The sequence below is a fragment of the Lutjanus erythropterus genome, chromosome 13 (genome assembly GCF_056507025.1).
Source record: "Lutjanus erythropterus isolate fLutEry1 chromosome 13, fLutEry1.hap2, whole genome shotgun sequence".
NCBI classification, from domain to species: Eukaryota; Metazoa; Chordata; class Actinopteri; order Lutjaniformes; family Lutjanidae; genus Lutjanus; species Lutjanus erythropterus.
In genome coordinates, this window is record NC_139329.1 from 30,210,371 (window position 1) to 30,238,120 (window position 27,750).

General features: G+C 40.0%; 2 protein-coding genes across 3 annotated transcripts in view; both read left to right on the forward strand.

Annotated features, from left to right (window-relative positions):
- plxnb2b (plexin b2b) overlaps positions 1-5,598 on the forward strand; it is a 180,413-nt gene extending 174,815 nt beyond the window's left edge. Inside the window, exons 33-37 of the mRNA XM_084734751.1 lie at positions 1,980-2,127; positions 2,311-2,375; positions 2,490-2,565; positions 3,954-4,028; positions 4,580-5,598. Coding sequence (XP_084590877.1) covers positions 1,980-2,127; positions 2,311-2,375; positions 2,490-2,565; positions 3,954-4,028; positions 4,580-4,684 — 469 coding nt within the window. The 3' untranslated portion in view covers positions 4,685-5,598. The remainder of the gene's footprint in view (positions 1-1,979; positions 2,128-2,310; positions 2,376-2,489; positions 2,566-3,953; positions 4,029-4,579) is intronic.
- A 7,691-nt stretch (positions 5,599-13,289) lies between these two features.
- The window catches only part of tubgcp6 (tubulin gamma complex component 6), a 36,371-nt gene continuing 21,910 nt past the window's right edge, over positions 13,290-27,750 (forward strand). For both annotated transcript variants that reach the window (XM_084734001.1, XM_084734002.1), the window contains exons 1-12: positions 13,290-13,593; positions 15,051-15,856; positions 16,009-16,172; positions 17,760-17,973; positions 19,928-20,086; positions 21,328-21,449; positions 21,626-21,689; positions 21,791-21,900; positions 22,059-22,150; positions 24,184-24,323; positions 26,937-27,086; positions 27,646-27,727. In XM_084734001.1, the coding sequence (XP_084590127.1) occupies positions 15,071-15,856; positions 16,009-16,172; positions 17,760-17,973; positions 19,928-20,086; positions 21,328-21,449; positions 21,626-21,689; positions 21,791-21,900; positions 22,059-22,150; positions 24,184-24,323; positions 26,937-27,086; positions 27,646-27,727 (2,083 nt within the window). In that variant the 5' untranslated portion in view covers positions 13,290-13,593; positions 15,051-15,070. The remainder of the gene's footprint in view (positions 13,594-15,050; positions 15,857-16,008; positions 16,173-17,759; positions 17,974-19,927; positions 20,087-21,327; positions 21,450-21,625; positions 21,690-21,790; positions 21,901-22,058; positions 22,151-24,183; positions 24,324-26,936; positions 27,087-27,645; positions 27,728-27,750) is intronic.

Here is a 27,750-nt window from a genome sequence, read left to right on the forward strand (position 1 = left end):
GTGAAGCTGAAGTATAAAACAACTCAAATAAAGTCCCTCAGATCTGTACTCAAGTGCAATACCTGAGTAAATATACTCTGTCTGTCCACAAATCCTTCTGCCTGAGATACAGTAACTCTCCAAGAAATAAAACTTACTTATCCAAGAAAGAGCTGAATGCAAATGCACAATTTCAGCTCACTTAGTTTGCATTTGCAATCCCCCTGCTCCCATGTGACATTTAAGTGCATAAATTAGTGTCACGTCGGCTAAGGCTCAAGCATACAAGACGGCGTGTTGCATGTAGATGCCAGTGATTGACGTAAGGCTGGCAAGAGAGCACCCACACAAGGACAGGAGATGAGCGATTTAATTACTTACTACACTCCACACCACATTCTGCATCCACCCGTTCTGTTTATCAAATCAACTGAGGGCCATGTATTAAATATGAATGTGTGTATGAAGCACAACAACAAACAAACATGGTAATTATGTCCCAAGCTAATTTAATTCTGTGATTATAGCAACATTGCTATTTTTATGCTTCTATTGTGTTCTCACTGCAGCCTTCCCCGGAGATATTGCCAAACCAGTATGAATTTTACACGGTGTGCGTTTCGTGTCTCAGATGGTGGAGCATTCGCGCCGATTAGGGAGGAGAGGTTTTTTTTTTTGGAAACTACTGTATTTTTCTTTTGAATTCACAAGCTGACATGAGGTTGTAGAGAAGTGTATGGAGAGTGCATTTTCCTGCTCAGAAGGGAAATTAACACGAGTACTGAAGCATTATATTATGTAGTCGGTGCTTTAGGTTGTTAGGCTACAAAGGAACTTGAAAGGTCAAAGTTTCGGTGTTACTTGAGCATTTGTAATCACCATTTGTTAAAGTAGACAAGCCTCATTGACTCTTGCTTAGCGTCTTCTGTTATTAAGAAGAAGTCTTCTGAGGTTTCTCTTTTTCCATATAATTGTCTTTGAACAGCAGTGATTCTCTGAGAGGTCAGTATCATATGAAACAGTGGCAGACCCCGCCACTAACAGTGCAAACTACTGTCAAGAGAAGTCATTTCTGAATGAAATGCATTGAATGGCTATAGCTAAATCTTGCCCATAAAAACTGTGTTTTATTTAATTTAAAATTTTAATATCTGATAGTTTATAATAATTCACCTCTCTGCCTTTTCAAACTGAAAGGTCAAAGTTTCTGTGTTACTTAAGCATTTCTAATTACAATTTGTTCGAGCAGACAAGCATCATTGACTGTTGCTTGGTGTCTTCTGCTATTAAGAAAAAATCTTCCAAGGTTTCTCTTTTTTATTTAATTTTCTTTGAACAGCAGTGATTTTCACAGCGGTCGGTATCCTATGAAATTGTATAACTAGGCTATTTACATTAAGTGAGGGAATGGCGGACCCCACCACCAGCAATGAGAACTCCTGAATGTAAATGCATCGCAATGACTATTGCTGAAATATCCTGAACACAAGTTGTTTTACTTCATGAAAATCTTATACATTATAACTTGAGTCATGGTTTATTATAACAGCATGCCTCCTTGCCTTTTAATGCAAGGTCAAATTTTCTGTGCTACTTTAGCATTTCGAATCACTATTTGTTGTTTGTTTAGCATCATTGACTGTTTCTCGGTGTCATCTGATATAAAGGAAAGAGTCCTCTGAGGTTTCTCTTTCTCATTTAATTTTCTTTGAACAGCAGTGATCCTCTGAGAGGTCAGTATCGTATAAAATGGTAATAATAAGTGACAGTCGAGGGTACTGTTCTGAATAAACTGACACCTACAAGAAAGGCTTCTCTCCATCCCTGTTATTATCGTGTACTGCACTCAATTGCACCTCAGGCAAGTGCTCTCACACATGAAATGCCTACCTGACTCAAACGAATTCATAGATTTAATGTGGTTGATGAGATTTTTTTTCCCCTGATTCTAAAGCAGTAATGAAAACCACAATGACTTCTCTCCCTTTTCCCCCACGCAGCCTTCCTCTGCGGTTCTGGGTAAACATCCTCAAGAATCCCCACTTCACCTTCGACGTCCACGTGTCTGAAGTGGTGGACGCCTCGCTCTCCGTCATCGCCCAGACCTTCATGGACGCCTGCACCAAGAGCGAGCACAAACTCAGCCGGGTGAGTGGAAACGGGGAGGAGGTGTGAGGTGAAAGAGTAAGAGGGAAGATTGGAGAAAAGATAAAGAAGATTAGAGCAAAGTGGATTACATGGGAAATAAAATTGGGCAAGAAGAGGAATGTCGGAGGTCAATCAATCTGAAGTGTCATTGTTTTGACCGCTGTGTCCACTTTTTGTCTCTAGGACTCTCCAAGTAACAAACTACTCTATGCAAAGGAGATCTCCACCTACAAGAAGATGGTGGATGAGTAAGTCCTGTCACCATTTTACAAGATTCTTTCGATCTCGATTTGAAACGCTTCGTGCAGAAGATTTGTCATAACCACTTCTTGTCTCCTCTGTGTGTCTGTCTGTGTGTGTAGTTACTACAAGGGCATCAGGCAGATGGTACCCGTCAGTGACCAGGACATGAACACTCATCTGGCAGAGGTGTCACGGGTGAGAAACGCAGCTGTTACTTTTTTGTGCCACTTAGATCACTCTGCTATTAAAGTAATAATCCATACAGATTTCGGTCCCGGTGGATTTTTGCGACACCTGTGATTCGTCAACACTACAGCGAACGGTTGCTGAGCAGCTACTTTGTCAGACATGCAACAGAAAAGCAACTTGTGTATCTGTCCACAGTGCAGCCAGATCAAACTTGTTGTTGATCATCAACAATTGTCCTTTTTCCATCGTGGTATAAGTTGAGTAGTTTTAGGAGGCGGGGTATACAACCTGTTCAGTGCAGCTCTTAATTTAACAGTTCACTATGTGCATTTTCACCCACCTGTGTTTTTGCACATTTTCAATTTGTGCGCCAGAATTCGCAATGTAAACAGACTTAACAAATAAATAATGACATACATGAAGCATGTGACTTCAATGTCAGCTGAAGAGATGAAGGCAGACAAAACATCAGAAATGTGTGGAGCAACTGGAGCTCTTTTAGTTACGTCATCTTGTTTTACCCTTTACTTTTACAATGGATTAATTATTATTATTATTAGCTCCACAACTATATATCACAATAAACCAACTGCTAATATTCAGTAGTAATTGTAAATGGAATTGTGCGTTTTCTATTGCCAAGTTTCCATTAAAATTTGCCTTAAATTTGGATGAATACTTTGGTGACCCCATGTGCCGGGGCTGTGGCTCCTCTGCAGTGGCTGTGGGTTCGGCTCCCACCTGTGGCCCTTTGCTGTGTGTCATACCCCCACTCTCTCTCCCCCGTACTGTCAATAAAGCCATGAAAAGGCCAAAAGAATGGATGATTACATAGCTACTGCTGTGTGGCTCATCATTGCTGTTTCAGTACTCCCTGTAACAATATTGATATTGTATTTCCTGAGACCGTTTAACAATAAAGCCAAATTTACCAGCTGATGTTGTGTAATGTGAAGTAGTTTGACTTGGATAATCTGAGTATTTGGAAGTCTGGTATAGATGTAGGAGAAAGAACAGTAGCACTGGATTATAAAATGCATGCCTAGTTTCCTTTTAATCCCTTGTGCACAGGTAGGCAATTTACATTAAGTGCAGGGATGGCGGACTCCGCCACTAAATGAAAACTACTATATAGAGAGGTGAGGTTCTGAATGTAAATACACTGAATGGCTGAAAAAGCCTGAACATAAATAGTATAAAAAAAGGTTTTATTTCATGAAAATCTCATGGATCTTTAATATCTGATGTTTAATAATAAAAGCGAGCCTCTTTGCCTTTTCTGTTTTGAAAACCTGGAAAAAGTGGTACTGTCAATTGCTCATTCAACTCTCTACCTTTTTATGGTTTGGTTACATTTTGTCTTTAACCTCTAAATTGTTCTTTATGTTCTCCAGTCTCACACAGACAAACTGAACACACAAGTGGCTCTCCATCAGCTTTACCAGTACGCCAGCAAATACTATGATGGGGTAAGAGGCCCTTCTCTTTCCTATCGCACCCAAAGGAGGCTATTCCACTGAATGCACTACTGCCCACTATATTATTGCTTTTCCTTTTTTCTCTCTTCACTCTTGATATGCCAGAAGAGTGATTGTATGAAATTTTAATTGAAAGCATTTCTGTGGGATGTGAATTGGAAAATTGCTCTGGGAATTGATTTTTAAGCGTCCATTGTGCATTGCCACTTGAGGTCACGAAAAGGGGATAAACAAAACCTAATGAACAAGTTGGATAAACAAATGGGGCTGTCAGTCTCCCCTAAGTGGGGTTCACAAACAATAACAGCTTATATGACGTGACTGTTGATGTCAAATAACACCATCCTCTCCTCCCACTCCCCGCCCTTTTTTTCTTCCGCTTTGTCCTGTGCTCATTCTCTCTCCGTCTCCCCTGTCCTTGTTTCTTCGCTTTTCCGACATTCCTCTTTTGCCCTCTGCTGCCCAATTCTTTGCTTATTATTTCTGACTTCTCCTCCGCTCTCCTCCATTTATGTCCTTCCTACCATCCATCCCTCTTTCAGATCATCGCATCCCTAGATGAGGACCCAGCTGCCCAGAGTAAACAGCTGACCCTGCGGCTCCAGCAGATAGCAGCCAACCTGGAAAACAAAGTGACTGATCTCTAACCCACTGAGTGGAGGGAGGGCGGGAGGGAGGGGATGGTAGGATACTGCCAGTGACTACAGGGGCTTATTTCTTCTTTTAGAGAATAAAACATGGAAATGGGGAAAGGTGAGAAGGGACTCATGTGGGCATGTATGTTGTACGACTTGGCCCTAGGACAATTTTCTGTTCTGTAGAGTAACAGGGACTAATGAAATGCAGATGGAGAGCAAAAAGGGGAAGAAAATGATGGGTTACACTGTCATAGGTACGCCTTAAAGCTCACTTGCCAAACCTTAAAGGTCTGCGCGCTCACTCATGTTTCACTGAATATTGCTCCCACAGTGCAGTGCGGTATGGTAGACCTCTCTCTTTCTGAGAATTAAGCCCCTCTTGGAGCACTGGCATAGGAGATAATCAGATGTTCAATTTCTTTCTGTGTAGAAAAGGTTTTAAGAATTGTATTATATATTTTTTTTATCGTGCAGTCTTTATGCGGAAAGCTTTATAAGGAAAAAATTATCTTTTTAAATGGATCACCTTGTGGTGCGGATAGTGTTTTTATTAGCCTGTGTGTGCGTTAGATGTCTGTGTGAAGTACAACATGTGAACAAGAGCGTGCGTTGCTGAACTTGAGCGTGTGTGTGAGTGTGTGGGAATGTGTGTGCACACACAGGATGCCTACTGTCAGGCGTGAGGGCGAAGGGACGCCTGCTTTCTGTCATTTTAATCCCCCATAACCCAGTGACACACTGGAGCCTGTGCTCTCACTGAGCTTTTTGACAGAGACCAAAGGGTCCTCGCAAGGACACTGGTTAATCTAGCAATGTACAGGCTCATATGAATGACAAGTTGCCAGTAGTTTCAGAAAACGTTTGAGTTGAAGAGACGGTTCACACCAAAAACAAAACAGTTTTTCCCCTGGCTTATAATGCTATTTATCCATCTATGTTTTTTTGGTGTGAGTTGCAGAGATATCAGCCGCAGAGATGTCTGCTCAAAGTACTACAAGCTCAGAATCTACTGGAACTACTTTTTTTTCTCTAACAGAAAGAAAGTAGTGACAAGGTCTATGGATTGTCTTTAGGGGTCATGATCTGTGCATACTGATTTTGAATTTTTGAAATGTATCTTTGCCAAGTGTAATTTAGTCCCATTATATTGGTGAGAAGACAAGACATTTTCACAGCCGATATCTCCAAAACTCTCCGACTCACACCAGACAAATTTAGCTGGATAAATAGCATAGCAACACAGGTAGGAAGAAAAATATTCATTTCAGATTTTGGAGTGAACTGTCCCTTTGAATTTGCTTTTGACTCAGATTTGCTTCAAGCTGGATTGCCATTTGTGCTTGTGGAAGTCGATAATAGCACAGTTTGTCTCCCTTTATTGTACAGTGCCATGATACATTCCACTTCAACTAAAGCACAGGAGGACGTTTCAAAAACTTTTTTAAAAGTCATTTCAGTTAACAACTGTATCCAGATACTTTTGTTTTTGTTATAAAACGTTTTTTTTTTTGTCAGCAAGAAGCAACTTTATTCTGCCATGGAGCCATGTCACTCATATTAGCCCTGCAATAATGTCAGAATACCATGAGCCACTATCGACAGTTGCATTAGCTCACTAAATGTATTCACATACAGTAGCAATTCAGCAATATGTTAGAGAAATCTCCAAACAGATTCATGCATCTTTAGTGTTCATGATTTTTAGTGCCATTTTTTTTAGTATTATCCTTGTAATGTTCCAAATAACCATCGCGCACTCTGCCTCTAAAGCTATGAAATAGCCTACTGCTGATGTTAATTACCTGCCAGAGATGCAGTTGGTACTTTAAATGGTATGTTTTGAACAAATTACAGTGGTTTTAGCCTTCGTATGATGTTGGTGAGGTCAGGATCAATCATGTACATAATTGTTAGAGTAATTGAAATGTTGATATGTCAGTATCAGAGCCGAGGTGTCGACAGGGTAGGAATGAGGGTTTTGATATTTCTTGGGCCATTAAACGCCGCCACGTTTCATCCCTAAATTATAGGTTTTTGCTGTCGACAGATGATTTAATTGTGCTCCCTGTATCTGATCACGGACATGTGTAGTTGACGGAGCATAACGAGCTCTAGAGACCCCAGAATGTTAACGATTCCTGCCTTGGCTAGAGAGAGGTTTGCACAGACCTCGAGCCTGCCTGCCTGCCTGCCGTCTCAGCATGGCACCCTGGCATCCCGACCAACAGCACTTGGCACTGCCCACTCAGCACAGCGCAGAGTGGCACTCTGTATAATGGAATCAGCAGGGGAGGCTTTTGATCTTAATTGCATGCCGACTGCAGACTCCATCCTTGTCTCCGCTGTTGTTTACTGCTGACTCCTCTCTCACTGACAGAGTTGATGCAAGAAGCTTCTTTCAGAGCCTTTCTTTAACCAAAAATGTGCCTTACTAAATAGGATGATACATATATATTGTTTCTAAATTATTCTATTGGTAACCTAGGTGAATATGATGATGATAGTGCTATAGACACAGCAATGTATTTGGACTTGTGATATTATGTGTGCTGTCTAAAATGCTAGATGCCCTGCTGCAGCCATTTGCGTGCCAATAGGCTGAAGACATTTCAGTATGATTTCTTTTTATGATTGCAGTTTTGATGTGTGCATTTACTTTGGGTGTCTGTGGCGTGTGCTTAGTAGGACTTTGGTGGCTAAGGCATAAGGCCAAAATGAATAAATGTAAAACAGTGGCCAATGTGATTTGGGTTTCCCTTGAAAATGTCTGGCATTCCTCAATTAGTCTGAAATCAAAAGGGTATCCTTATGTAGATTGAATATAGCGCAAAATTGTTCCAACTGTGTTCATTTTTTTTGCCCTGTGTTTCTAAGCTATTCCACAGTGTGTACGATAAATGACTATCTATACTCGACAAATGACTTTTCTTACTGCTGTGCAGTTATTATTTTTATTTCTTGTTTCCTATACCATATAAATCTTTGTAAAACATGTTGAAATACTGTATTCTAACTGTATAATCCTATGCATTGAGTCCTGGGACAAAAAAACACAAAAGAGAAAAAAAACTGTTTGTGCAGTTGTCGAGACTTTTTTCCATTTTGAAACTTGTGAATGTGCTGTAATGATAAAAGAAACTGGGACACTCCATTTTCAGTACAGGACCATTAATGGAAGCCAACGTTTTTTCCTCCCCCATCCAAGGCAGCTCAGAAGATTCTCGATCTTGTACCTGATCTGGTTGTACTGGATGAACTTAATTTTACAAAGTTGTGTGTGGACGGAGCAGTTACCCACAGGTTTCATCATACACTCCTCCGTGAATAAACTCAGAGACATATACGCCCTTCATATCTGCTGTGTTTCTTTCACTTTTAGAATATTGATTTGCTTCAATTGAACACTCACCTCCCATGCATATTGCATGAGTTACAATCACCTTGGGCGATGGAGTAACACTTGCCACAGGTAGCCAATTTCTTGTTGAAGTGAGCTGAATCTTTGCTGTAAGCCTTTATATTTATACAGCTCATTACATTACCCTTACATTCACTGAAGAGCTCACACACAGGCAGGAGAAATGAGTGAATTTATGAAAATTATCTCTTATTCAAACCAACCAATCACTTTACGAAGGCCAAGTGCTCGAACATGACAGTTTTCCTCAGATATTCAAGCACACATTATGACCCCAAACGACTTTCTTGATAGCATCAGTCCTCATGTGCAGCACACCCTATGATCGCTGATGCTTTTTCCCCAAATGCCACATCAGGTTCCTGTCACACGCCTCAGAATACAAACTGGAAGCCAAGGTCTGGCTTCACGAAACGAGTTGATAATGTAAATAGCCGCGCAGCATATCTGTCATCGGCAGTGAAGGTTGAAAAATTGCTGCGAAAACATTAATTAAGTACTGACAGCTAAGAATGAAATTGGAAAAAAGAAAGATGAAAGGCAAAATTGCCTCATCTTACTGCTTAACAAACCCCGACGCAGGGGTGGGGATATCAAAGACAGACCAGAGGCCTGTGCAGGCCATCTTCTAACTGAGGAGATCATTGATGCAGCAACAGATAGAGCAACTTCAAGGGCTGCTGCCAACGCAGGAGTGATTACACTTGATTATCGCAAGCACTGCATCTTCTACACTATCCTTGATCACTGGTGGAAAATCAAAGGCAATACTGTACTTTATATTTCTATTAAGGCATGCAGTTACATCATTTTAGAGTCAAAATTATTTGCTGTGCAGTGCACTTGGGATAAGATTCCCAAATAACCCTGCCCTACAGTGTCTAGAAATCAAAGATATTGCACACTCAAAATAATTCACTCATTCTTGAGGATTGGGACGAAATTGTATTTTGAGGGGGTTTTGATTTTTTACTCTTCAATTATGCTGGGAAAATTTTACATTTCAAAAGATCAAACTCTTGGCTATTAAACCTTGTAACAGGCCAACCTCCTAGTGATTACATTTTTTATTGAATGTAGACATCGACTCTGTCAGATGGAAAAAGAGTCGACAAAATGTTAAATTCTTTCATTTCACAGCTCACTCGTATTGACTAGCTTTTTTTTAAGTTGCTAAGAGCTAATCAAAATACACATTTTAAAACATTTAATCTTATTTAGCTTTGATTTAGAAGGGCTATGGAGTTTACATGTTATGGTTTGGGACAAATCTGATATCAATACTATTTAATGAACTAGAGAGCTTATGAGTGCTGTTGCATTATTGCTGCCTTTTTAAAACCAGGAAGTAAGATGGGGGCTTAGGGTACAGCTAAACCTTTTTATGCCTCATCAAATCATGTTTTGTACAAGTCTGAGGGTTGATAGAAATCTGAGACACAACTTTAAAGTGCTAACATTTCAATAAAAAATTGGTACACTTCACACCTATGCCATCAGTAGATATTGTCCGCTTCAGAAGGCTTTTTAACACATTTTTAAATCGGTTGAAGTTGTGAATTCTTGAGTGGGGTAAGTGTGTTTTCTGGCACAGAGAAAGTTTGGAAGTTAAAAATTTAAAGTCCGCCTCCAGTCATGTTTTAAACGATAGAAAATGCTCTGCAAGAAGTAATTAATTGCGCCTATGTTTTTTGCAAAATAAGTTCAAATGCCTTGTTAACACGGCTTACATAGAGCTCTACACATTGCCTTCATTTAATACTCAAGGAGTCATGAATATGCAAATAGCTCCCATCTTCTCCACACACCCTAACTCCCACCTCTACTCCTTAAGTAGCTGCACCTGGCTTCTCTGTTTTGTTAGCTAATAAGGGTAACAAGCTACATCTGGCATCTCCTGTGGGCTGGGCATCGCTGCTATGATACGTATAGTGCCACCCTCTCCATTAACAGGATTGGTTTCCTAGGTTTATGACATCACATACCCAGCCTGAATAAATCAGTTTTTTTGAGACTTCCCATGCTCACTGCAGTTTCAAAGCAAGAAATAAATACTTAAAGATGGTGTTTACTGCTTATTTTTTTTTCTCCTGCTACGTCTTGTAACAGAATAAAAACACCACATGGACATGTTAACAAGGTTAAAAATGTGTTTTTCACTGGAGGGAATCTATCAAGCAAACATTTCATAATTGCATATCCTTAAAAAAAACATTTACAGTAGGAAGAAAAATACAGAATATAATAAAGAATATCAATTGGAATTAGAATGTTCACATTAATATTTTTGGTGTTTTTCTTAGGACATGATTTATCCCAGTTCTCAAGAATGGGTGATTTATTAAGAAATGCAGTTACAACATTTTGGGGTCAACAGTATTTGCTGTGCAATGCACTTGTGCTAAGATTTCCGAATAATCATGTGCATTAATGTCTCGAAATCAATGATACTTCACACTAAAAGTCCACTTCTTTGCAAGGTTTCTTACAAGAAATTGGGTTAAAATCTGCATGTTGCTTGGCTTCTGTTCTCCTGCCCGGGACGCTTCACACACAGCAGCCAGCCTCTCCTTCAGCAGGAGATGGTTGTGTTTACCAGCAGGTTGTGTTTCACTTCCACATGTTTCAAACCTTCTAATGAGATTTGGCTTTGATTTCCTCTGCCTTAGGGGAAGAGGAGGAGGAGAACTTGGTGAAAATAAAAAAAACAATGATGGTGTGGTGTCATTTTAAACAGTTGTTCTGATGAATAATTTAAAACCCAACAACAACTGATTCTGGGGCTCGCTGATCTCAGCGATCACCGGAGAACAAATTAAAATATCCTGTCAGGGTAGTGTGCATTTTAACAGACTTAGAAGTACATGATTTTTAGAGTGGTTTGAATTTAAAGTTCTGTAGGCTGGAGAGACCCAGACTGTATCAGCAGACGGTGAAATCAGCTGCAGTCTCTCTCTTAACAGCTGGGTTTAATGGGCTGGGTGGAGAGCGAGCCGGCTGATTTGTCTGAAGAAAACTGTTCTCTGGGAGACCCAGAAATACAGAACACCAGATATTAAAATGATAGAGAATCCTGTCCGTGTGTAGTGATTATAGTGGTTTGGAACACATATATCTGTACACTGTAGCTATAGTAACTTGCAGTCCAATAAAAAAATGTCTCTACTATTAATCTGCTGCCTATTTCATTTAGTTTACTAGTTTATTTAAATATGTAGAATCATTGAGATCAAGCATAAATATAGAAAAACACAAACTTTACCACACACAATTTAGAATACACTGTATAATGGGTTCTACATTAAAGGTAGAGATTTGTCCGAGCTGTTTGTGAACACACCAGGAACATAGTTTATTGTTGAATCTCATTTCCAGGATGTTAAATACAGACATTTGAGTTGGTAGAGTCCAAAGTACAGAAAACATAATGAGGAGAAAAGGAAATACCAGCACAAGGTTATATATAAAAATCAAATAAATGTCAAAACTCCTTAGGAATCAATTTTAGATTCTTCATGATACTGAAGCAATTTAATTGGTCTAGGGTTTAAAGAGAACACAAAACAGACCACTGACAGGAATTTTTGCATGTATCGCAATATCACAATACAGTGTTTTTGCAAATCGATGGCGTGTCACAAAACATAATATCATATTTTCTAACACCCATAATTACAAGTGGCAGTAACAATGCTCGAGTGTACCTTAAGGTTTAAAGTCGAAGGAAGATGTGAGGGCGTTTTAATAACTTATTTCATTTTAAAGACAAATCGTCTTATACACTTCTTCACTTCTTCACAAGCACACTTCTACTACTATAACCACACTCCTCATAATAACTTTTGTAACCCCAAAGCAAATAGTGTTTGGAACATATCATACATCCAGAGAACACCTTGGACTCCAAACACTTTCACTGTATTAAAGAACAAGATGTTGTGCTTATATGTTTTGCCACAGAAAGATATGATTAACGGATAGGTTCAATTTTTTTTGAGTCTGCCTTCAAACAATACTCTTTTGCAAAGGTGCATTGAAACTGTAATAGTTTCTGTAACAAGTCCTCTTGTCCATACTGGCCCTGAAGAGATCCCTTCCTTATGCAATTCCAGTGTAAGAGATAGTGGACAAAATCCACTGAGCTTTGAAACATTTTCTTTTGATATGACTGACTCAAGACTTGATTTGATGCCTCATTTTAACTGCTAGACTTTGATGTGCATTTTTGTACAGAGCAAGGACTATGGGTTTTGTCCCTCATTACTTACATCAGATTCACTAAGAAGAAAAAGCCAGCGTGGACAGGAGGGGCACATACAGCAACTCATAACACTTTCAACCTGCACAAAGGCACATGCACATTGTTTCAGAGTGGACTCAAAAAGACGTGGACATATCCTTTAATTTAATGAGTCAAACCAGCGCGTAAAAACGCAAAGTCCATTTGGAGCCTGCATGGGTGACAGGTAATCAACGAAATAATGGAGACCGTATTTCACAAGCAGGTGTGTGTAAACCTCTAAAGCAACATGAAACAGTCTTGAAATGTGTTTGTCCCATGTTTGTATCCCTTTGCTTAATTAAGTAAACAGCTGGTGTGTCTTTGAATTTCTAGATTAGGCGCTTCTCTCGATACTCTTCTGCTGCATTCCGTAGCATGGGAGATTAGAAATTAACAGCAATATCAAGTAATTCACCCATTTGAAATGGGCGACTGTACTTTTTGGTTATATCTATCGATAATCTGCCTAGCCAGCTAGCCAGTTAGCCAGATGACAAATAACCATGTAGATAGGTGATTTTATATTTCCAAAACGAGCAGTATTGACCACAAATGTCTTGCAAATATTCCTCCGGTATGGCACTTTAAGCGTAATGCTCATAAAACGTTTAAAAACCTTTTTTCTAGATGTAATTTGGAAACAATTGCATCCGAAAATATACAGTGTTTTCTCTTTGACGTTCGTAGAAACTGGCACAAATAGTAAGAGTGTGGAAGTTACATTTTTTTCCCGTAATACGTGAATGCAGCAAAGCGCGGTGACAAATGAGAGTTTTCCCATCCTGTGATTGAGTAACAGGACTGGCCAATCAGCGTGGCCCGTGCTACATCCTTGGCCAATCACCAGAGGCTGGACAGTCTCTAGTCCAATCACATTCAAAAGGGGCGGTTTGTAATTTTTTATAGTTCCGCGGTATATGATGGAAGATGAATGAAGCCACTAGCTAGCAACTAGCTAGCGAAAACAATATCACAGCATCTTAATTGGCACTAAAATGATGGAACAAGAAATCGCTGAGTAATAAAGACGTTTTGGAGCTGTGTAGAGGACCCACCTACTGGGTTCCACAGACTCGGCACACAAACAGCAGGACAGCAGGCAGTTGAACCGTAGGGGCTTGCTAATAACAAGCGTTAGCATGCACATCAACGAGTCACTTGGGGTGTATGCAAGACTGAAGCTGTCTGAATCAACGGAAAACATAACATCTCGAGAGGGTAAATAATTTCAAGAGGCATTATCCAGAAAAGAACTGGGAAAGCTTATTCAGTGCGCAGATGTGTATAACGTTACAGTAGTACACGCTAATATAGCTAAATGTTGGCTTAGCTACTCACCGTTAGCTAGCCCTGGTGCAATTTATTCACTGTGAAGTTTACTTGCTGTTTACCAAAACTATTTGTAAACGGAGAAGTCAGTCGTATAAATTTTGATTGGACTGTGAGCATGTCTGATCTCTAATACTGCTTAAAATCTAGCTAAACGTTTATACTGGCAGTCCTGCACTGTATATGCAAAGGTCTTCTATAATTATAGAGTAGCAAGCCAGGTGAAATGTTTTGGCCAGAAAAGCCCACATTTGGTGGCAAATTCTAATGACACTATTGCATTTAAAACTTTTTGCACTGAATTATTGTAAAGGAGAATCAGAGTTCTCCTTTAGCCCACACAGTCTGTAAATAGCTATGTAAGCAGGTATAGTATAATGATGTTCTCTTTGTAACACACACCGTAAGAGCAGGTAACTCAGTGACAGGTTAACCAAAATATAAACCATGGATCAAATGTATGACTTGTCAACACATATATATTTAATCATGCAGGAAGTTCCACAAGATCATATTTTATTTTTAAAACATGATGTGGGGCATCTGGTATTATTTTGTATAATTAGTTAATGGTGAATAATACAAGTGTTCCAGTACATTTTAAATTGTAAAATTACAGTGTAAGATTGATGTGTAGCCTACATTTAGCCTCTATGACATAAGCTTTTTAGTAAGACTGTTGTGTTTGTGATATGGTTTAGAGATGGCTCTGCTATGAAAAACTCAGTTTTAAATAATTTATTTGTTCATTTATTGAGCTGAGCCCATAAACATGTGTGTGGTGCATGTATGGAGAATGCTGCCCTGGTTTCAGAGGATTTTTAATTCTTATTGTGCAGTTGTCATGTTGCTGCTACTTTTGTGTTTTGTGTCCAGAGTACCCTGTCTCATTGTCCCCCCCTGTCTGTGCACATTTCTTTATGTTTTGTCATGAGTTATTTTGCTAGCATTTGTCAAACACTGAAGGGGAGTCTCCTCTCTCTACTCAGTAAGACACAACCTTTCAACTGAGTGCGCTCACACACATTTATATTGAGCCTGTAGGAGCAGGACTGAAAATGGACAGACAGAGACAGGCATGTTTTTCTATCATCATGCTGAAAGCAGAGGCTCCTGGTTGTGAAATGTACAGCATAGCAAATCGAAACTTGTTAATCAAACCTATTTTATTAGAATCAACAATTGATTTAATAGCCTCATAAAGCCAGCTGGACTTAAATGAGAAGTAAGCTGTTTGGCTGGCAGTCAGTGCTTATGGAGAACTTTGATGTCCTAGTTCCTTGTTAAAATAAAACAGAGAGAATTATACTATATTACCATAACTCTATTTTGTTTTACTCATACAGGCTGAGGCAACTGTTACACCATGTACTCAAGCCCTAACAACCTCATGAAGCCCAGCTGCAACAGCAGCAGCATCACTGAGCTGCTGGGTGCCCTGTGTGACTGCAGTCTATCTGGGATATCATGGAAACGCCGTGCCCTGGGAGGAGTCTCAAGAGAGGGTTTCCGCAGAGCTCTCAAGAAGTGTGCTTATGGTGCCCTGCTGTCAAAGTTATTTCAAGATGGCACCAAAGGGTCTGCCTCAGGACCGAGCGCCACAGCTAATACACCACCAAGAAACAAAGTCCTGATGATATGTTTCGACTTGCGGGTGGCAGGGTGCAGAGAGGAAGCGGAGAGGATAGAGGAGCAGCTGGAGAGGCTGCCAGAGGGAACGTCCTCGGGCCTGAAGGAAGTAGACGCCGTCCTCGAGCTCCTGGTGCACCTAGCTGGCTCGGCACCTCCTCCCCCGACCTCTTTCAGCAGGGACTACATGAGACGAGAGAGGCCTGTGCTGCGGAGGCCTCGACCTTGGGGCTACCAGAGCGAGGAGCTGCAGAGGCTGGAGGCTCGGGCATGGGGTCTAGTGTGTGGGGAGGAATGGGGCACTTTGGAGAGTTTGTGTGGAACTCAGAGGTTGATGGATGCTCCTCCAGGCACAGGACTGCTGGCTCTGAGAAATAAAATGGAAACGGAAGAAAGATTTGAGAGGGAGACTAGGCTGACGCTATTTGGAGCGCTGCAGCATACTCGCACCTCAGACATAGACATAAGACTGGACCTGCCTCCTGTTCCCAGTAACATAGATGTCACTGGGCTGGCTATAAGGGTACGAGACTGTTTTAGTCTCTTACATAAAACTAATGCATGTTTAATTTGAGTTGTTTTGAGTTCATCCTAGTAGTTCATGTTTTGTTTGATTTAGGTTTAAACTGCACTGTCATGCAACAGTATCATTAGGCTTGCTTATTGTCTGTGCAGGTCCCCTCCTGTTTAGATCAGTCTGAGGATGAGGGCTTCCAGTCAGCGTCCAACCTGACCCCAGACTCTCAGTCAGAGCCCAGCCCCATTCCAGATATTGATATATGGGAAGCTCTCCGCACGTTTGAGCCTGGAAGGCGCCGCTGCTGGGAGTCTGTTGGCTGGTAAGTGACACGTCAGTCTCTTGATCATGAGCTTATCAAAGAGGAAATTTTACCTACATGTAACCAATCAAAAACAGTTAATGAACAAAAATAGTTAAAGTCTGTTCAAAGGAAATTCAGAGATTTTCCTCTAAACACATTATACATGTCAGAAAATAGCTGCGGAAAACATGTGAGAACTATGTAGAACTGAACTGTTGAGTTAGACTGTTAAACAGTTTTTGTCTTCAGGAATTTTTAGGCAGTCCTAATTCATGCTCCAATGGCACTCTGGAGTACTATGTCCCCCAAAACTATTAAAGCAAGAGCCCATAAGGAGTGCAAGTGATGAGAAGACTGGGTCTTTTATCCTGACGCCAAAGAAAAAAAATTACCATTCTGTTCCAGATAGAAAGGAAAGAGTTGATTCTTGGATTGGTCCTCTGGCTCTGAATTGGATTCTGGCACCAGTGGCTCAAACATGTCAAGTCCAATAAAGCTGCTAGACGGAGCATCCATTTTTCAGGTCGTGGTGGTATTTGACACATGAGACAGCGAGCAGACATGCCCCCAGTGTTTCAGGGCAGAGGAAACTGCTCATTTTTTTATGATTTTGAAGCCTTATTTTATATGCTTGGCAATCTTATTTTTTTAATCATTCAAATTTGGCTGGGTGGTTAATAACACATTTTTCTGTGGTGTGACAGACTCAAAACACATTTATTATTTCTTGACTCAGACTTGAATGTGGTAGAGGCTGCAACTACCAATTATTTCCATGATTCATTAACTGGTCAGTTATTTACAATTAACTGATTGATCATTAAGTCAGTGCAATGTTAAAAAATGGCAGATAAAATACCCATCGCAACTTCCAAGAGTCTAAAGTGAAGAGAAGTGTTCAACTTGTTTGTTTTGTCAGACCAGGTGTCCAAAATTAATTTACAACAATTTAAAACAGAAAACACACATTTTAAAAGAGTTAACTAGGGTTGCACAATATGGTAAAAAAATCATTGCGATTATTTTGACTGAAATTGTGATATGATAAGTGGGAATGATTATTTTTGCAACATCACTTTCAATTTCACTGAGAGAAATGGAAAATTATGAATCAGAATTAAGTTGATGTGATATTTGTTGGGGTCTGTACCAAACAAACATGTTTTCTTGCATCTGAAGGACAAGATTTCTAGGCCGGGACATTTCAACACTACAGCACTACAGTACTTTATTGTAATGCAGCTTTGTCACACATTTTCCCTTTATCAAAAAATTACATGGTTCTGCGATTTTCATATCATACTTTGCCATATTGCAATTTCGATAATATCACGATTAATTGTACAGCCATAATTAAACATATTTGGGATGTGTGACAAGTGACTTTTGATGAATAAATTATCAAAGCTGTTGGAGAGAAAAATTCTGAGTGGTTAGTAACTATGTTTTGTAACATGAGGCAAATAAAACAGAGGATAAACTAAAAAGTCGTCAATGTGTTAGAGAGCTCCACTAATACTAACTTTACTACTTTACTTAATACTACTTTCAGTTTGGCTCTCCCTCTCTTGAACACATCAAATTAACAGTTATTTTTTCTACTAGCCCTCCAGGAAAAAGGGAGTCCCTTTATTTAACAGAGGGAGGCAGGGAGGCCTTCGACCAACTCTATCGTCTATGGGAGGGAGAGATGAGGGTGGTCAGCACGAGCACACCCTCGCCTCTCATCCCGCTGCCCCTGGACTCTCAGAAACAACTGGTGTCAGACCTCCTCAATGTCTTGATCGGAGTGGCGTCCTCAACCTTCCCTCTGAACCAGGTGCATTTCATTACCTTTATTTATCAGTCCCTTAAATGCAATAAAATGTAATTGATCTGTTGTTTTAGCAAGCCTGAAGGGATAAAAGTGAATGAAGTGATAAAAGCACTGTGACAGCAAACGACTATGAAAAAAAACGCAGAGAAGAGAATCAGGGAGCAGAATCGATGGATAATCTGTGCATGTGTGATATAAATAAACCCAATTGACTTATAAAAGCATATTGCCTGAAATCTACAGAGAGAAAAAAAACGACAAAGTGACAGTTTCAAGCACATACTCAAGTCAGTTGCCCGATAACATGCATTAAATGGTGAAAAAAGAAATGAAGCTATTCCTAACACAGAAGGCAAAACCTCAGGATAGCTCTTCTGTTGCTTTATTGTTCCCCATTAAGTTTTTATATTTCTAGAAGATTATAGTTATTTACAAAGTAAATTGAATCCTGTCTAGTTTCAGCCCTCAGCACCATATATTCTCTCTCCCTAGCAGACTTTATCATTAACATGCAGGCTTACACAAGAGGTGGACACAATACCACGAACACCTGTATATTCTAACCTTCAAACCTCAGTTCCAAAAAAGTTGGGACGCTGTGTAACATAAACATAACATAGTAACATAACCTAATATGAACAGTTTGTCACTGCATTTACAAATGCAAGTGAAGACTCTACCATGCAAAATGTGAGACACATCAACAACATCCAGAAAAGCTGCAGAACTCTCTGGACCTGAGCTCGTCTAAGATGGACTGACGCAACTGATGCAAAGTGTCCTGTGGCCTGACGAGTCAACAGATTGTTCTCGGAGATCATGGACGTCGTGTCCTCTTGGCTAAAGATTGCTAACTTCAGAAGCCAGCATCTGTGATGGTGTGGGGATAACTGTCACATCTGTGAAAGCCCCATTAATGCTGAAAGGTACATACAGGTTTTGGAGCAACATATGCTGCCATCCACACAACGTCTTTTTCAGGGACGTGCCTGCTTATTTTGGCAAGACAAGACACATTCTGCATGTGTTAAAACATCATGGCTTTGTGGTGAAAGAGTTTGAGTACTGGACTCTGCAGTCTAGACTTGTCTCCCAATGTGTGGTGCATTATGAAGCACAAAATACAACAACAGAAGCCGCGGACTGTAGAGCGCTGAAGTTGTATATATTGAGCAAGAATGGGAAAGAATTTGTACAACGAATCTGTTTGAGCAATTAGTGTCCTCATTTCTCAAATACTTACTGAAGGTTTGTTAAAAGTATCACAGTAGAGGTTTGTAAATATATCACAGTGGTGAATTTGCTCCTGTCAAAACTCTTTTTAGAACATGCTGCTTACATCATTGTATCAGAATGAGCGTACATATTTACAAAAAACAATAAAGTCTATTAGTTTGAACATTAAATATCTCATCTTTGTGCTGTGTTAAATTGAATATAGGTTGAAAAACTATTTGTAAATCTTTGCATTCAGTTTTTATTTTTGTTTTACACAGCATCCCAGCTTTTTTGGAATTCGGCTTTGTAATTTAATAATCCTGGATCAGATGCAACTTCTGCAAAAGTTTTGCTGCGACTGTTATTATTAAACTCGGAGGTAATCTTTGAGGCTGTGGTTTGTTGTCGTGTTGTGCTTGATTGCAAAATATTGTCTGTGTTATTTCTGTCCCCCCAGAAGAGTCCTGTCTAGGAACGTTGTATCCAGTTCTCATAAAACAACTATGGGAAGGACAACATAACAAACACCTGATTATGTATTGCGGTCTAATGTAATAACACCACAAACCTTCAGAAATCACCATGGAGGTGACTCTCGGACAGCTGCGACAAAAATTCAATATCATAAGCTTTACAAAGACGGCCTTTGCTGCAGGGCTTTTTTATTGGATGTTATTAGACTGTACAGTTACTCATTGTATTTCCTCCACTGTCTGTAAATATGTAATCTCCTTTCCAGAGTGTTCAGTTTGACGTCAGGCCTGGTGTGTGCGTGTCAGGAGCCTCTCCAGAGAGTGTGTCTCGTCTCTTGGGGGAGCTGGCTCAGTACGGGACCTACTACTTGAGGCTTAGCCGCTTCTCTCTCCAAAGTGCTGACAAAAAAGGACTAGTGTTTCAGGTATGTTTGCATAATCATCATTAATGCTGTTGAGGCTGCACATTTTACCCCTCCCTTCTCCACCTGTGTTCTGCATGGCACAGTTGTTGTCACCATTGTTGTGGTCATCAATTCACTACAAAATACTTTAATTATCTCTGGAGGGGCAGTTTGAGACAACTGAGACACAAATGCACATAAATAATTTATTCACACATAAATAATGTAAATGTACAAATACGAGAATGTAAGAAAAGAGTGTTAAAGGACTAGTGTGTAGGATTTAGTGGCATCTAATATAGAGGTGGCAGATTGCAACCAAATGAATACCCCTGCCCCCACCCCTTCAAGCAGGCAGGAGAGAATATGGTGGCTGTGGAAAAACGCAAAAGACCGGATCTAGAATGAGAAAACACAATGAGTCTCATTTTCAGGTGATTATACACTGATGAAAATAGACTTAGGAATATTATCTCATTTCTGCAACACTCTGCCAATAGATCTCCTTAAATCTTACACACTGGTCCTTTAATACACAAGGGTGGAGAAAGCATAATAATATTAGACACCATGAAGGCACCTCAGAGGTTCAGTGTGTAAGATTTAGGGCAGCCTTTACTCACAAAAAAAAAAAAAAAAAAAATGAGATGCAACTTTTAAGTTCTCTGTTCTCTTCTTGAGACTTTTTTTTAAAAATAAAATAAGCATAGCTATTTTTTTAATATCTTAAAAATAAGCCATTTATAATTAGGGCATGAGCAATACTGTAATGGAAGCAGGGTTTAACAATAAACTTAACTGTTTTTTGTAATTAAAAATAACTAATTAAAAAAACATATCACAGCAAAATATATATAAATCTGTTAATTAAGAAAAAGGATCAAATATACACACTGTTGTGTGTTTGTTTGACATATCGGTCTGGCTTTCCAAATTAATGCGCTGTCATGTTTCTTCAATAGCTCAGAACAGGAAAACCAAACAGTGGTTCTAGAGAGGGCCTTTCACATTTTTGTGCAAGTCTCATGGCTCCCTGTTGGATCTCCACATGATTGGAGGTGTGAGGTGTTTGAAATCTGCACTGCAAACACAGCTAAATGCAGCTAAATCCTACACATTGATCCTTAAAGTCAAAAAGGCACATATATGTTAGGTATGATTGTACACACATTTCATTCTACACACAAGGTAACATGAAAATTTCAGTAATTTCACATCAGCACAGATAATTAAAATGTTAAAGTATTGTATTTCTCTCTAAGGCTTTTACAGGTGGTCTGCGGAAGTATCTGCATTACTACAGGGCTTGTGTTCTTAGTACTCCACCCACCCTCAGCCTGTTGACTATTGGCTTCCTCTTCCGCAAAGTGGGCCGCCAACTGAGGTGAGGTCCAACACGTTTTTCTTTTATGCTTTCTTTTGTGCTGGTGTCTTGTATTTAATTTCTCCCCTATTGAACCTCAGCTTCACCCAGTTGACAGTGCATTCGTGTCCCAACAGAGAGGACCTTGATGCAAATATAATCAGATCAAAAAAATCTCTGTTTTCTTTTAATCTAAGGTACCTGTCAGAACTGTGCTGTGTAGATGGGCCTTTGGGTGCAGGCCAGTCTACCTTCCCTGTGGTGAGTGCTCTTTTATCTGCAAACTGCAATATGTCATCCATCATGGCTGTGTTTAGCCTATCAGATGGGATGTCAGCTCAGTGCCGTGTGGCTCTCCTCAGGGTGTTAAACTGCTGTCCTACCTGTACAATGAAGCTCAGAATAACTGCAGCAACGAGAACTATCCGGTCCTGCTGTCGCTGCTGAAGAGCAGTTGTGAACCCTACACACGGTCAGTCACTCCGCTTCTTGTGCAGATAATGTGCCTTCGAAATAAAATAATATAACCTAAGGACATGAGTTTACTTCATTGATACGCAGAACTTGCTCTATTGTTTTTTTTTTTCCGGGGGACAGTCAGTCTCACTGTTTTTCATGTGCTTCAATTAGGTTTGTTTCTGACTGGGTGTATAGCGGCGTGTTTCGAGATGTTTATGGAGAATTCATGATCCAGGTCAATGAGGAGTATCTTGGCTTCAGAGGTGAGATGACACACTTGCACACACTTGCTGTCGCATAAACACTTTGGCTTCAGTCAGCAGGTTCTGAAAATGAAAAGCCTGCCAGACAGATTGTCTAGCAGGAAAAAATAGATTTCATTACAGCCTTTATTGCCTAGTTGGATTTGTCCTTGTTTCTATAAAGGATGTCATGAAGTTATTGGATGATAATCAGTGGGAAACAGAATCGGCTACCACAGCTGTGGGGACCCGAGCCATCTCGGCTCAGTAAGCCACAGGGACAAACACAAATAGATAATGTGCTTTTATTCTTCACAGCCGGTACACCATGCTGACTAGAACAAAACATTTTCTGAAATAAATTAGGTTTTTTCGTACATTTATTCTCCTGTAATTGCCCTTGACAAATCTGTACTAGCTGAATTCATTTTTTTTCTATTCCAATTAAAGACTTGGTTCTTTAAGGCGACCAGAGGAGCAGAGTTGAGACTGTAGGATATGAAGCTTGCAGAGCAAATAAATACAGACCCGTCTGTGCTCTATGGGAGCTGGCTGACTTAAGATTTAATAGATTTTAATGTTTTTGCATTTATTTGTTGGCTCTTAAGTCAAGAGTTCATTGCAGTAGCTCAGATTATTTTAGTGTCAATAAAACTGGTGATTATTTTCTCGATTTACATATCAATTGCAGTGTCAGTTTAAAAGTTAGAGAAGCAAAGTTGTGACCAGAATGTCACCGGTTCAGTCCCTCTGACTTGCAGGATAAATCTGGGGGAAAGTGAAAGGCAGCACTTGCCTTTCTGGCATTGCCACCACTGAAGTGCCCTTGAGCAAGGCCTCTAACCCAAATCGCTTCAGTGCAGCTGCTCCGTGGTCGGCCAATCAGACCGTGGTTGTATTGGACAAAATCCAGGTGTCAATGAGTGTAATTGTATGAAAGTGGTAAGGGTGTTCCTGAAAAAGAGAGGCTTCCTCTCAGGCCTTTTCCACCAACATGGATCCAACCCTGTTCCTTTTCAAGCACCACTTTTGAACCTTGACCGTTTGGAGCATTTCCACCAAGAATAAATTGGTTCAGAACATGAAAAGCAGATTCCCTGCTGAAACCCCAAAAAAATAGCAGGTTTTCCTTGGGAGCCAACGTGGGCATGTCATGTTCTTCAGAGCACTGTGCAACACCCTCTGTTGATAACATCCCTCAAAACTGGTGGAAACTGCTGGAAAGATACAATTTATTAGCTTTTCTTTGTTATATATGATAGTACACTGAGAAAATACTACATTTGAATATGTGACCTTGTGCTCTGGCCATTTGTTACTGTTTTCTGAAATTTTATTTACAAACCAATTAATCAACAAACTAATCGTCAGATTAATTGATAATTAGCTGCTCCCCTGTTGTGTATAAAGTAAAGAAAGATTGATGAAATCCTGTTCCCCAAACAAGTACACACTGTAATTGCTTCATTTTGACAGTACTCCATAAATAAGGTTGTATAATAATCATTACAGCCTGTCCAAATATTGTATGTCATGCAACACCCCATTCAAGGTCAGACTATCACCTCGGCTTTGTCTGGCTAAGAGGTTCATTTGCTCATCGGCTACACCTCATCAACTCCCGCAGTGAACCTCTGCACTCCTCGCTCCTGCTTTTTGGAGGACACACAAATGTCATTGTTCTCCTCGAAGTCCGTCGGCCAGGGAAGCAATCAGCGGCTAAGCTTTCTTGGCAAGCCGTAGGCTTTCTGTAAAGAGCTCTGGAAGCTCAGTGCATTCATGTTCTCTTATGCTTTTTGCTTAGGATCACTGAGCTAAGCGCTAACAATTTCCAAGTGTTAATTCAAGCGGCCAGAGTTTTGCCATGCCCCGTAAGTCATACTAATAAGGAAAAGTTTTAGGCCAAGTGCAGGCTGAGTAATACTCCACCACTATTGCTTTTTGTACTTCAGCTGTGAGTGTGTTGTGCTGTTATCTGAGGCATAAAGGAGCCGTACAACTACTCGGGCTGAATTGTAGACCAGCATGTGATAGGCGTCTCTGAATTTCTGCAGACAAGCACTTCTGGGTCCAAGGCTACACTCTCATCTCAAAGGATGTGGAGGATTGTGTGCCCCTTTTTCTGAGACACATCGCCAATGACGTGTACGTCTGTGGAAAGACCATCAACCTCCTCAAGATCTGCTGCCCACAGGTTCGTTTCACACATTTAACATATTCATACATTCAGACGGGGATTATATGCAGCTGAATGTTGTGTAAAGATACCGATACATATAGCCCATTTATGTTCAATACAAATTGACTTGCAGTGAATAAATTAGACATGTAAAACATTAATCTTTAAGCTTACACTGCCATACATGATCTGTTTTTCTTGCTGTTAACAGACATTCATTGTACTGTATTGGCTTAAAGATGCACAGATTGGCACTGACAGCCACAAAATCTACTCCACAATTATCTACCTGCCACAGCAATGATTCTACCCATTTGGAGGTCTATACTGGCCAAAGGGAATGGGACAAATAATCAATACTTCAGCATATAGGCGCCATCAATACACATTCATCAGTATTGTGACAAATTGTCTTGTCGTACTGAGGCAGAGCTGTTTTCATTGTTTTTTTCCAGACATTTGAACTGTGAATTGTTCTGCTCTCTGTCACTACAGTCCTGCTTTGTAAAAAAAAACAAATATTGCCATTTTAGATGTTTGTCTCTTTTGTCACAGCACTATCATGATCACAATGTATATGTGGTCGTTTCGTCAATAAGCTGATCTCAAGAAAAATATCTGTAATTGTTCAAGTAAAATTCACAGCAATTCCCTAGTTTCAAATCTCAGGATTTGCTGGAGTTTGGATTGTTAAAATGAAAATTCTTCAGTCTTCTCTGGTATTTTATGGACAAATTAAAAGACATCAAACAAAATTGATTAAACAAAAACAATTGTTTAATCAAGAAAAATGTCCCACATGTATTATTATTTCTATTATGGATTGTCTTTTTTTCTTCTTCTTTTTTATTCTCGATTAATTGTTTGGTCATAAGAAATCGTCAAAATTTCCATCAGGGCTTCCCAGAACTAAGATGATGTCTTCACATTACTTTTTGTTTTGTGCGTCCAGCTCTCCCAAATCTAAAGATATTCAGTTTACTATAAAGTAAGGAAAAACAGCTAATTATCATATTCCAGAAGTAGCAACAATCAAATGTTTGGCATTTTTGCTTAAAAAAGGACTTAAATAATTAATTGACTCTTTGCTTCTAACTTTTCTGCCAATGGACTAATTGATTAATCAACTCATTTTTTAAAATCTGATTGATATTCTTGTAATAAATTGCATAGCTCTGAACTACCAGTATGGTTATGCCATGGCTATTGTGCACTAAATGTTGTATAATTATTTTAATGTATCATTACTGTACCATGTGAGTCTTAGCACTGCTTCCTGTAAAGCACTTGTATAAAAGAAAGCCTAGGAGCTTTCTTTGTATATGAATGGACCCCTCACTTGGCATAATGGCAGTAAGCTTAGTATGCCAGACAAATGGAAAGCCTCGGTGAAGTGTTTCAGTCTTTATGTAATCTAACTGTAGTTAATTTCCTCACCTCTCTGTGACTCGCCCGCTGACTCACCAGCGCATAATGTTTTTTATGACTCGACCTACCTGACCTAAACCGCAGGGCCCGTGCTCCTGACTAATTGGCATCCTGTAACTACAGTGTTTCTCTGTATGCTAATTTCAACCAGTGTTGGGGTCTGCTATTCCTGGACAAACTGCAGGATGGCTCAGAGCACGTGTGAAAATATGGAATGAAAGAAAAAGGCTACCCAGTCAGTTTGATGACTGGGTTTTGATGATAAGAAAAAAATTGTGGCTGCTGTTTTGAATGAAACACTTGATGCAATACTGGTTTATTATGTGCATTTATTTCAGGTGTAGCTGTAAAAATGTGTTCTTCCACAGCTCATAGTGCATTTCTTGTTATGAAATGTATTAGAGCTACAACATTTAGTCTGCTATTCAGTTTGTCGATCCACAGAAAATTAAACAATTTCGATAACTGATTGGTTAACATTTTTCCTGATGCAGGGTTTCCTCTTGTAGTGCTGGACGTGGACCAGCAACAGACTGATGGCAGCATTAAAGGCCCTGTAGTTTCTGTGATAACATAATCATGGCTGGGATTGAGAATTTAAAAAAGCTTTACCACAGATTTCATAGGACCCTGCATTAAGTCAGTCTTAACAGCTGACTGGAGATTTGAAAATATTACTACATAATGTTTTGTTATAAATAAGTCATTTATTCCAACATACAGCTTTCTAAAGAATCTGACACTGTACAGTTTTGTCTTCAGCAACAACAGAAGAAGTTAAATTTCTACTTTCTTGACTTGTAAATTATCTTTTGTGTGACAAACATCATTTGTGTCACATGTGCTTTGTTGTGCTGTGTTTCCAACTGAGACGCCCCACTGTAACAAAAAAACATGTTAAAAAAAATGCATCCCCTGAAAATCAAATTCCCTGATGCTCAGGCCCACTGGGGGGGGGGGGGGGTTAACCTAGGCCCGGCGGGCCACCAGGCTCGCAATACACTGGGGGAAATCATGATCAGCCATGCCAAACATTTGCTGATTCCAGCTGCTACACTGTGAGGATTTGCTGCTTTTTTTTGTTTTATGTTATAGGATAGACATTTTTCACTCCCTAAAAGGAACTTTGGGGCCTGTCATTGACACTTAAAACAAAAAGCCTCACTCATAATGCTAAATTTCTGTTAACTGTGTCAACAGCACTACATCTGCTGGTCGGAGCTGCCAGTTCCTCGCATTGCTGTCACCTTCTCCCTCCAGGAGGTGGAGGAGATAGAGAGGGACTGTGCCGTGTACCGTGGACGCATGGAGAGGGTTGCCAAGCACAGCGCCATCAGCAGGGAAGAGCAAGTACTGAGACACTTTCTTATTGTTTCCATGCAGTAGCATCTTACCTGAGATGTATTTTCTTCTGAAGTCTGAGCTTTTAAAGAAAGACATAATTATGTGTTTTATATGCAGCAAATGTTAGTAGACATGGCAGCGTGGTGTATTACCTTAATAAAGGTACCATTATGTCTCTGCTAGCTGATTTAATGGATTTTTAAAAATGAAGGGAACCCTAAACATCAGGGAAGGAAGGCAAACCGGCAGTAAGACAAGTCATTACACAGGTATTGTCACCAAAGACAAAGAGAGACGTTTCTTTCTGTTTTTTTAACACGATACATCGTGGTGACAGCGCCCCTCAAGTACTGAGAATATCAGCAGTGAGTCATTAAAATGATGCAGCTGAAGTCTGGGGCTCGCACGCTGCTTGATTAAGTGTAACAGCCTGCTTCGTGTGTCCTATAACGTGTGTGCTACTGGCTGTGCTGACTGGCAGAGGTGGGTTGGGGGAGGAGAGGTGAGCTACAGGGCAGGCAGATAGATCTCTGTTAATGATGATTTCTTGTCTGTCCATTGTAAGGCCCAGCGAGCAGAGCAGGCACGCCAGGAGCTGATCAATCAGGTCAGAGAGTCGGCAGCCAAAACCCTGGAGAGCATCCGCGGTTAGTGTTACGCTTACACACAC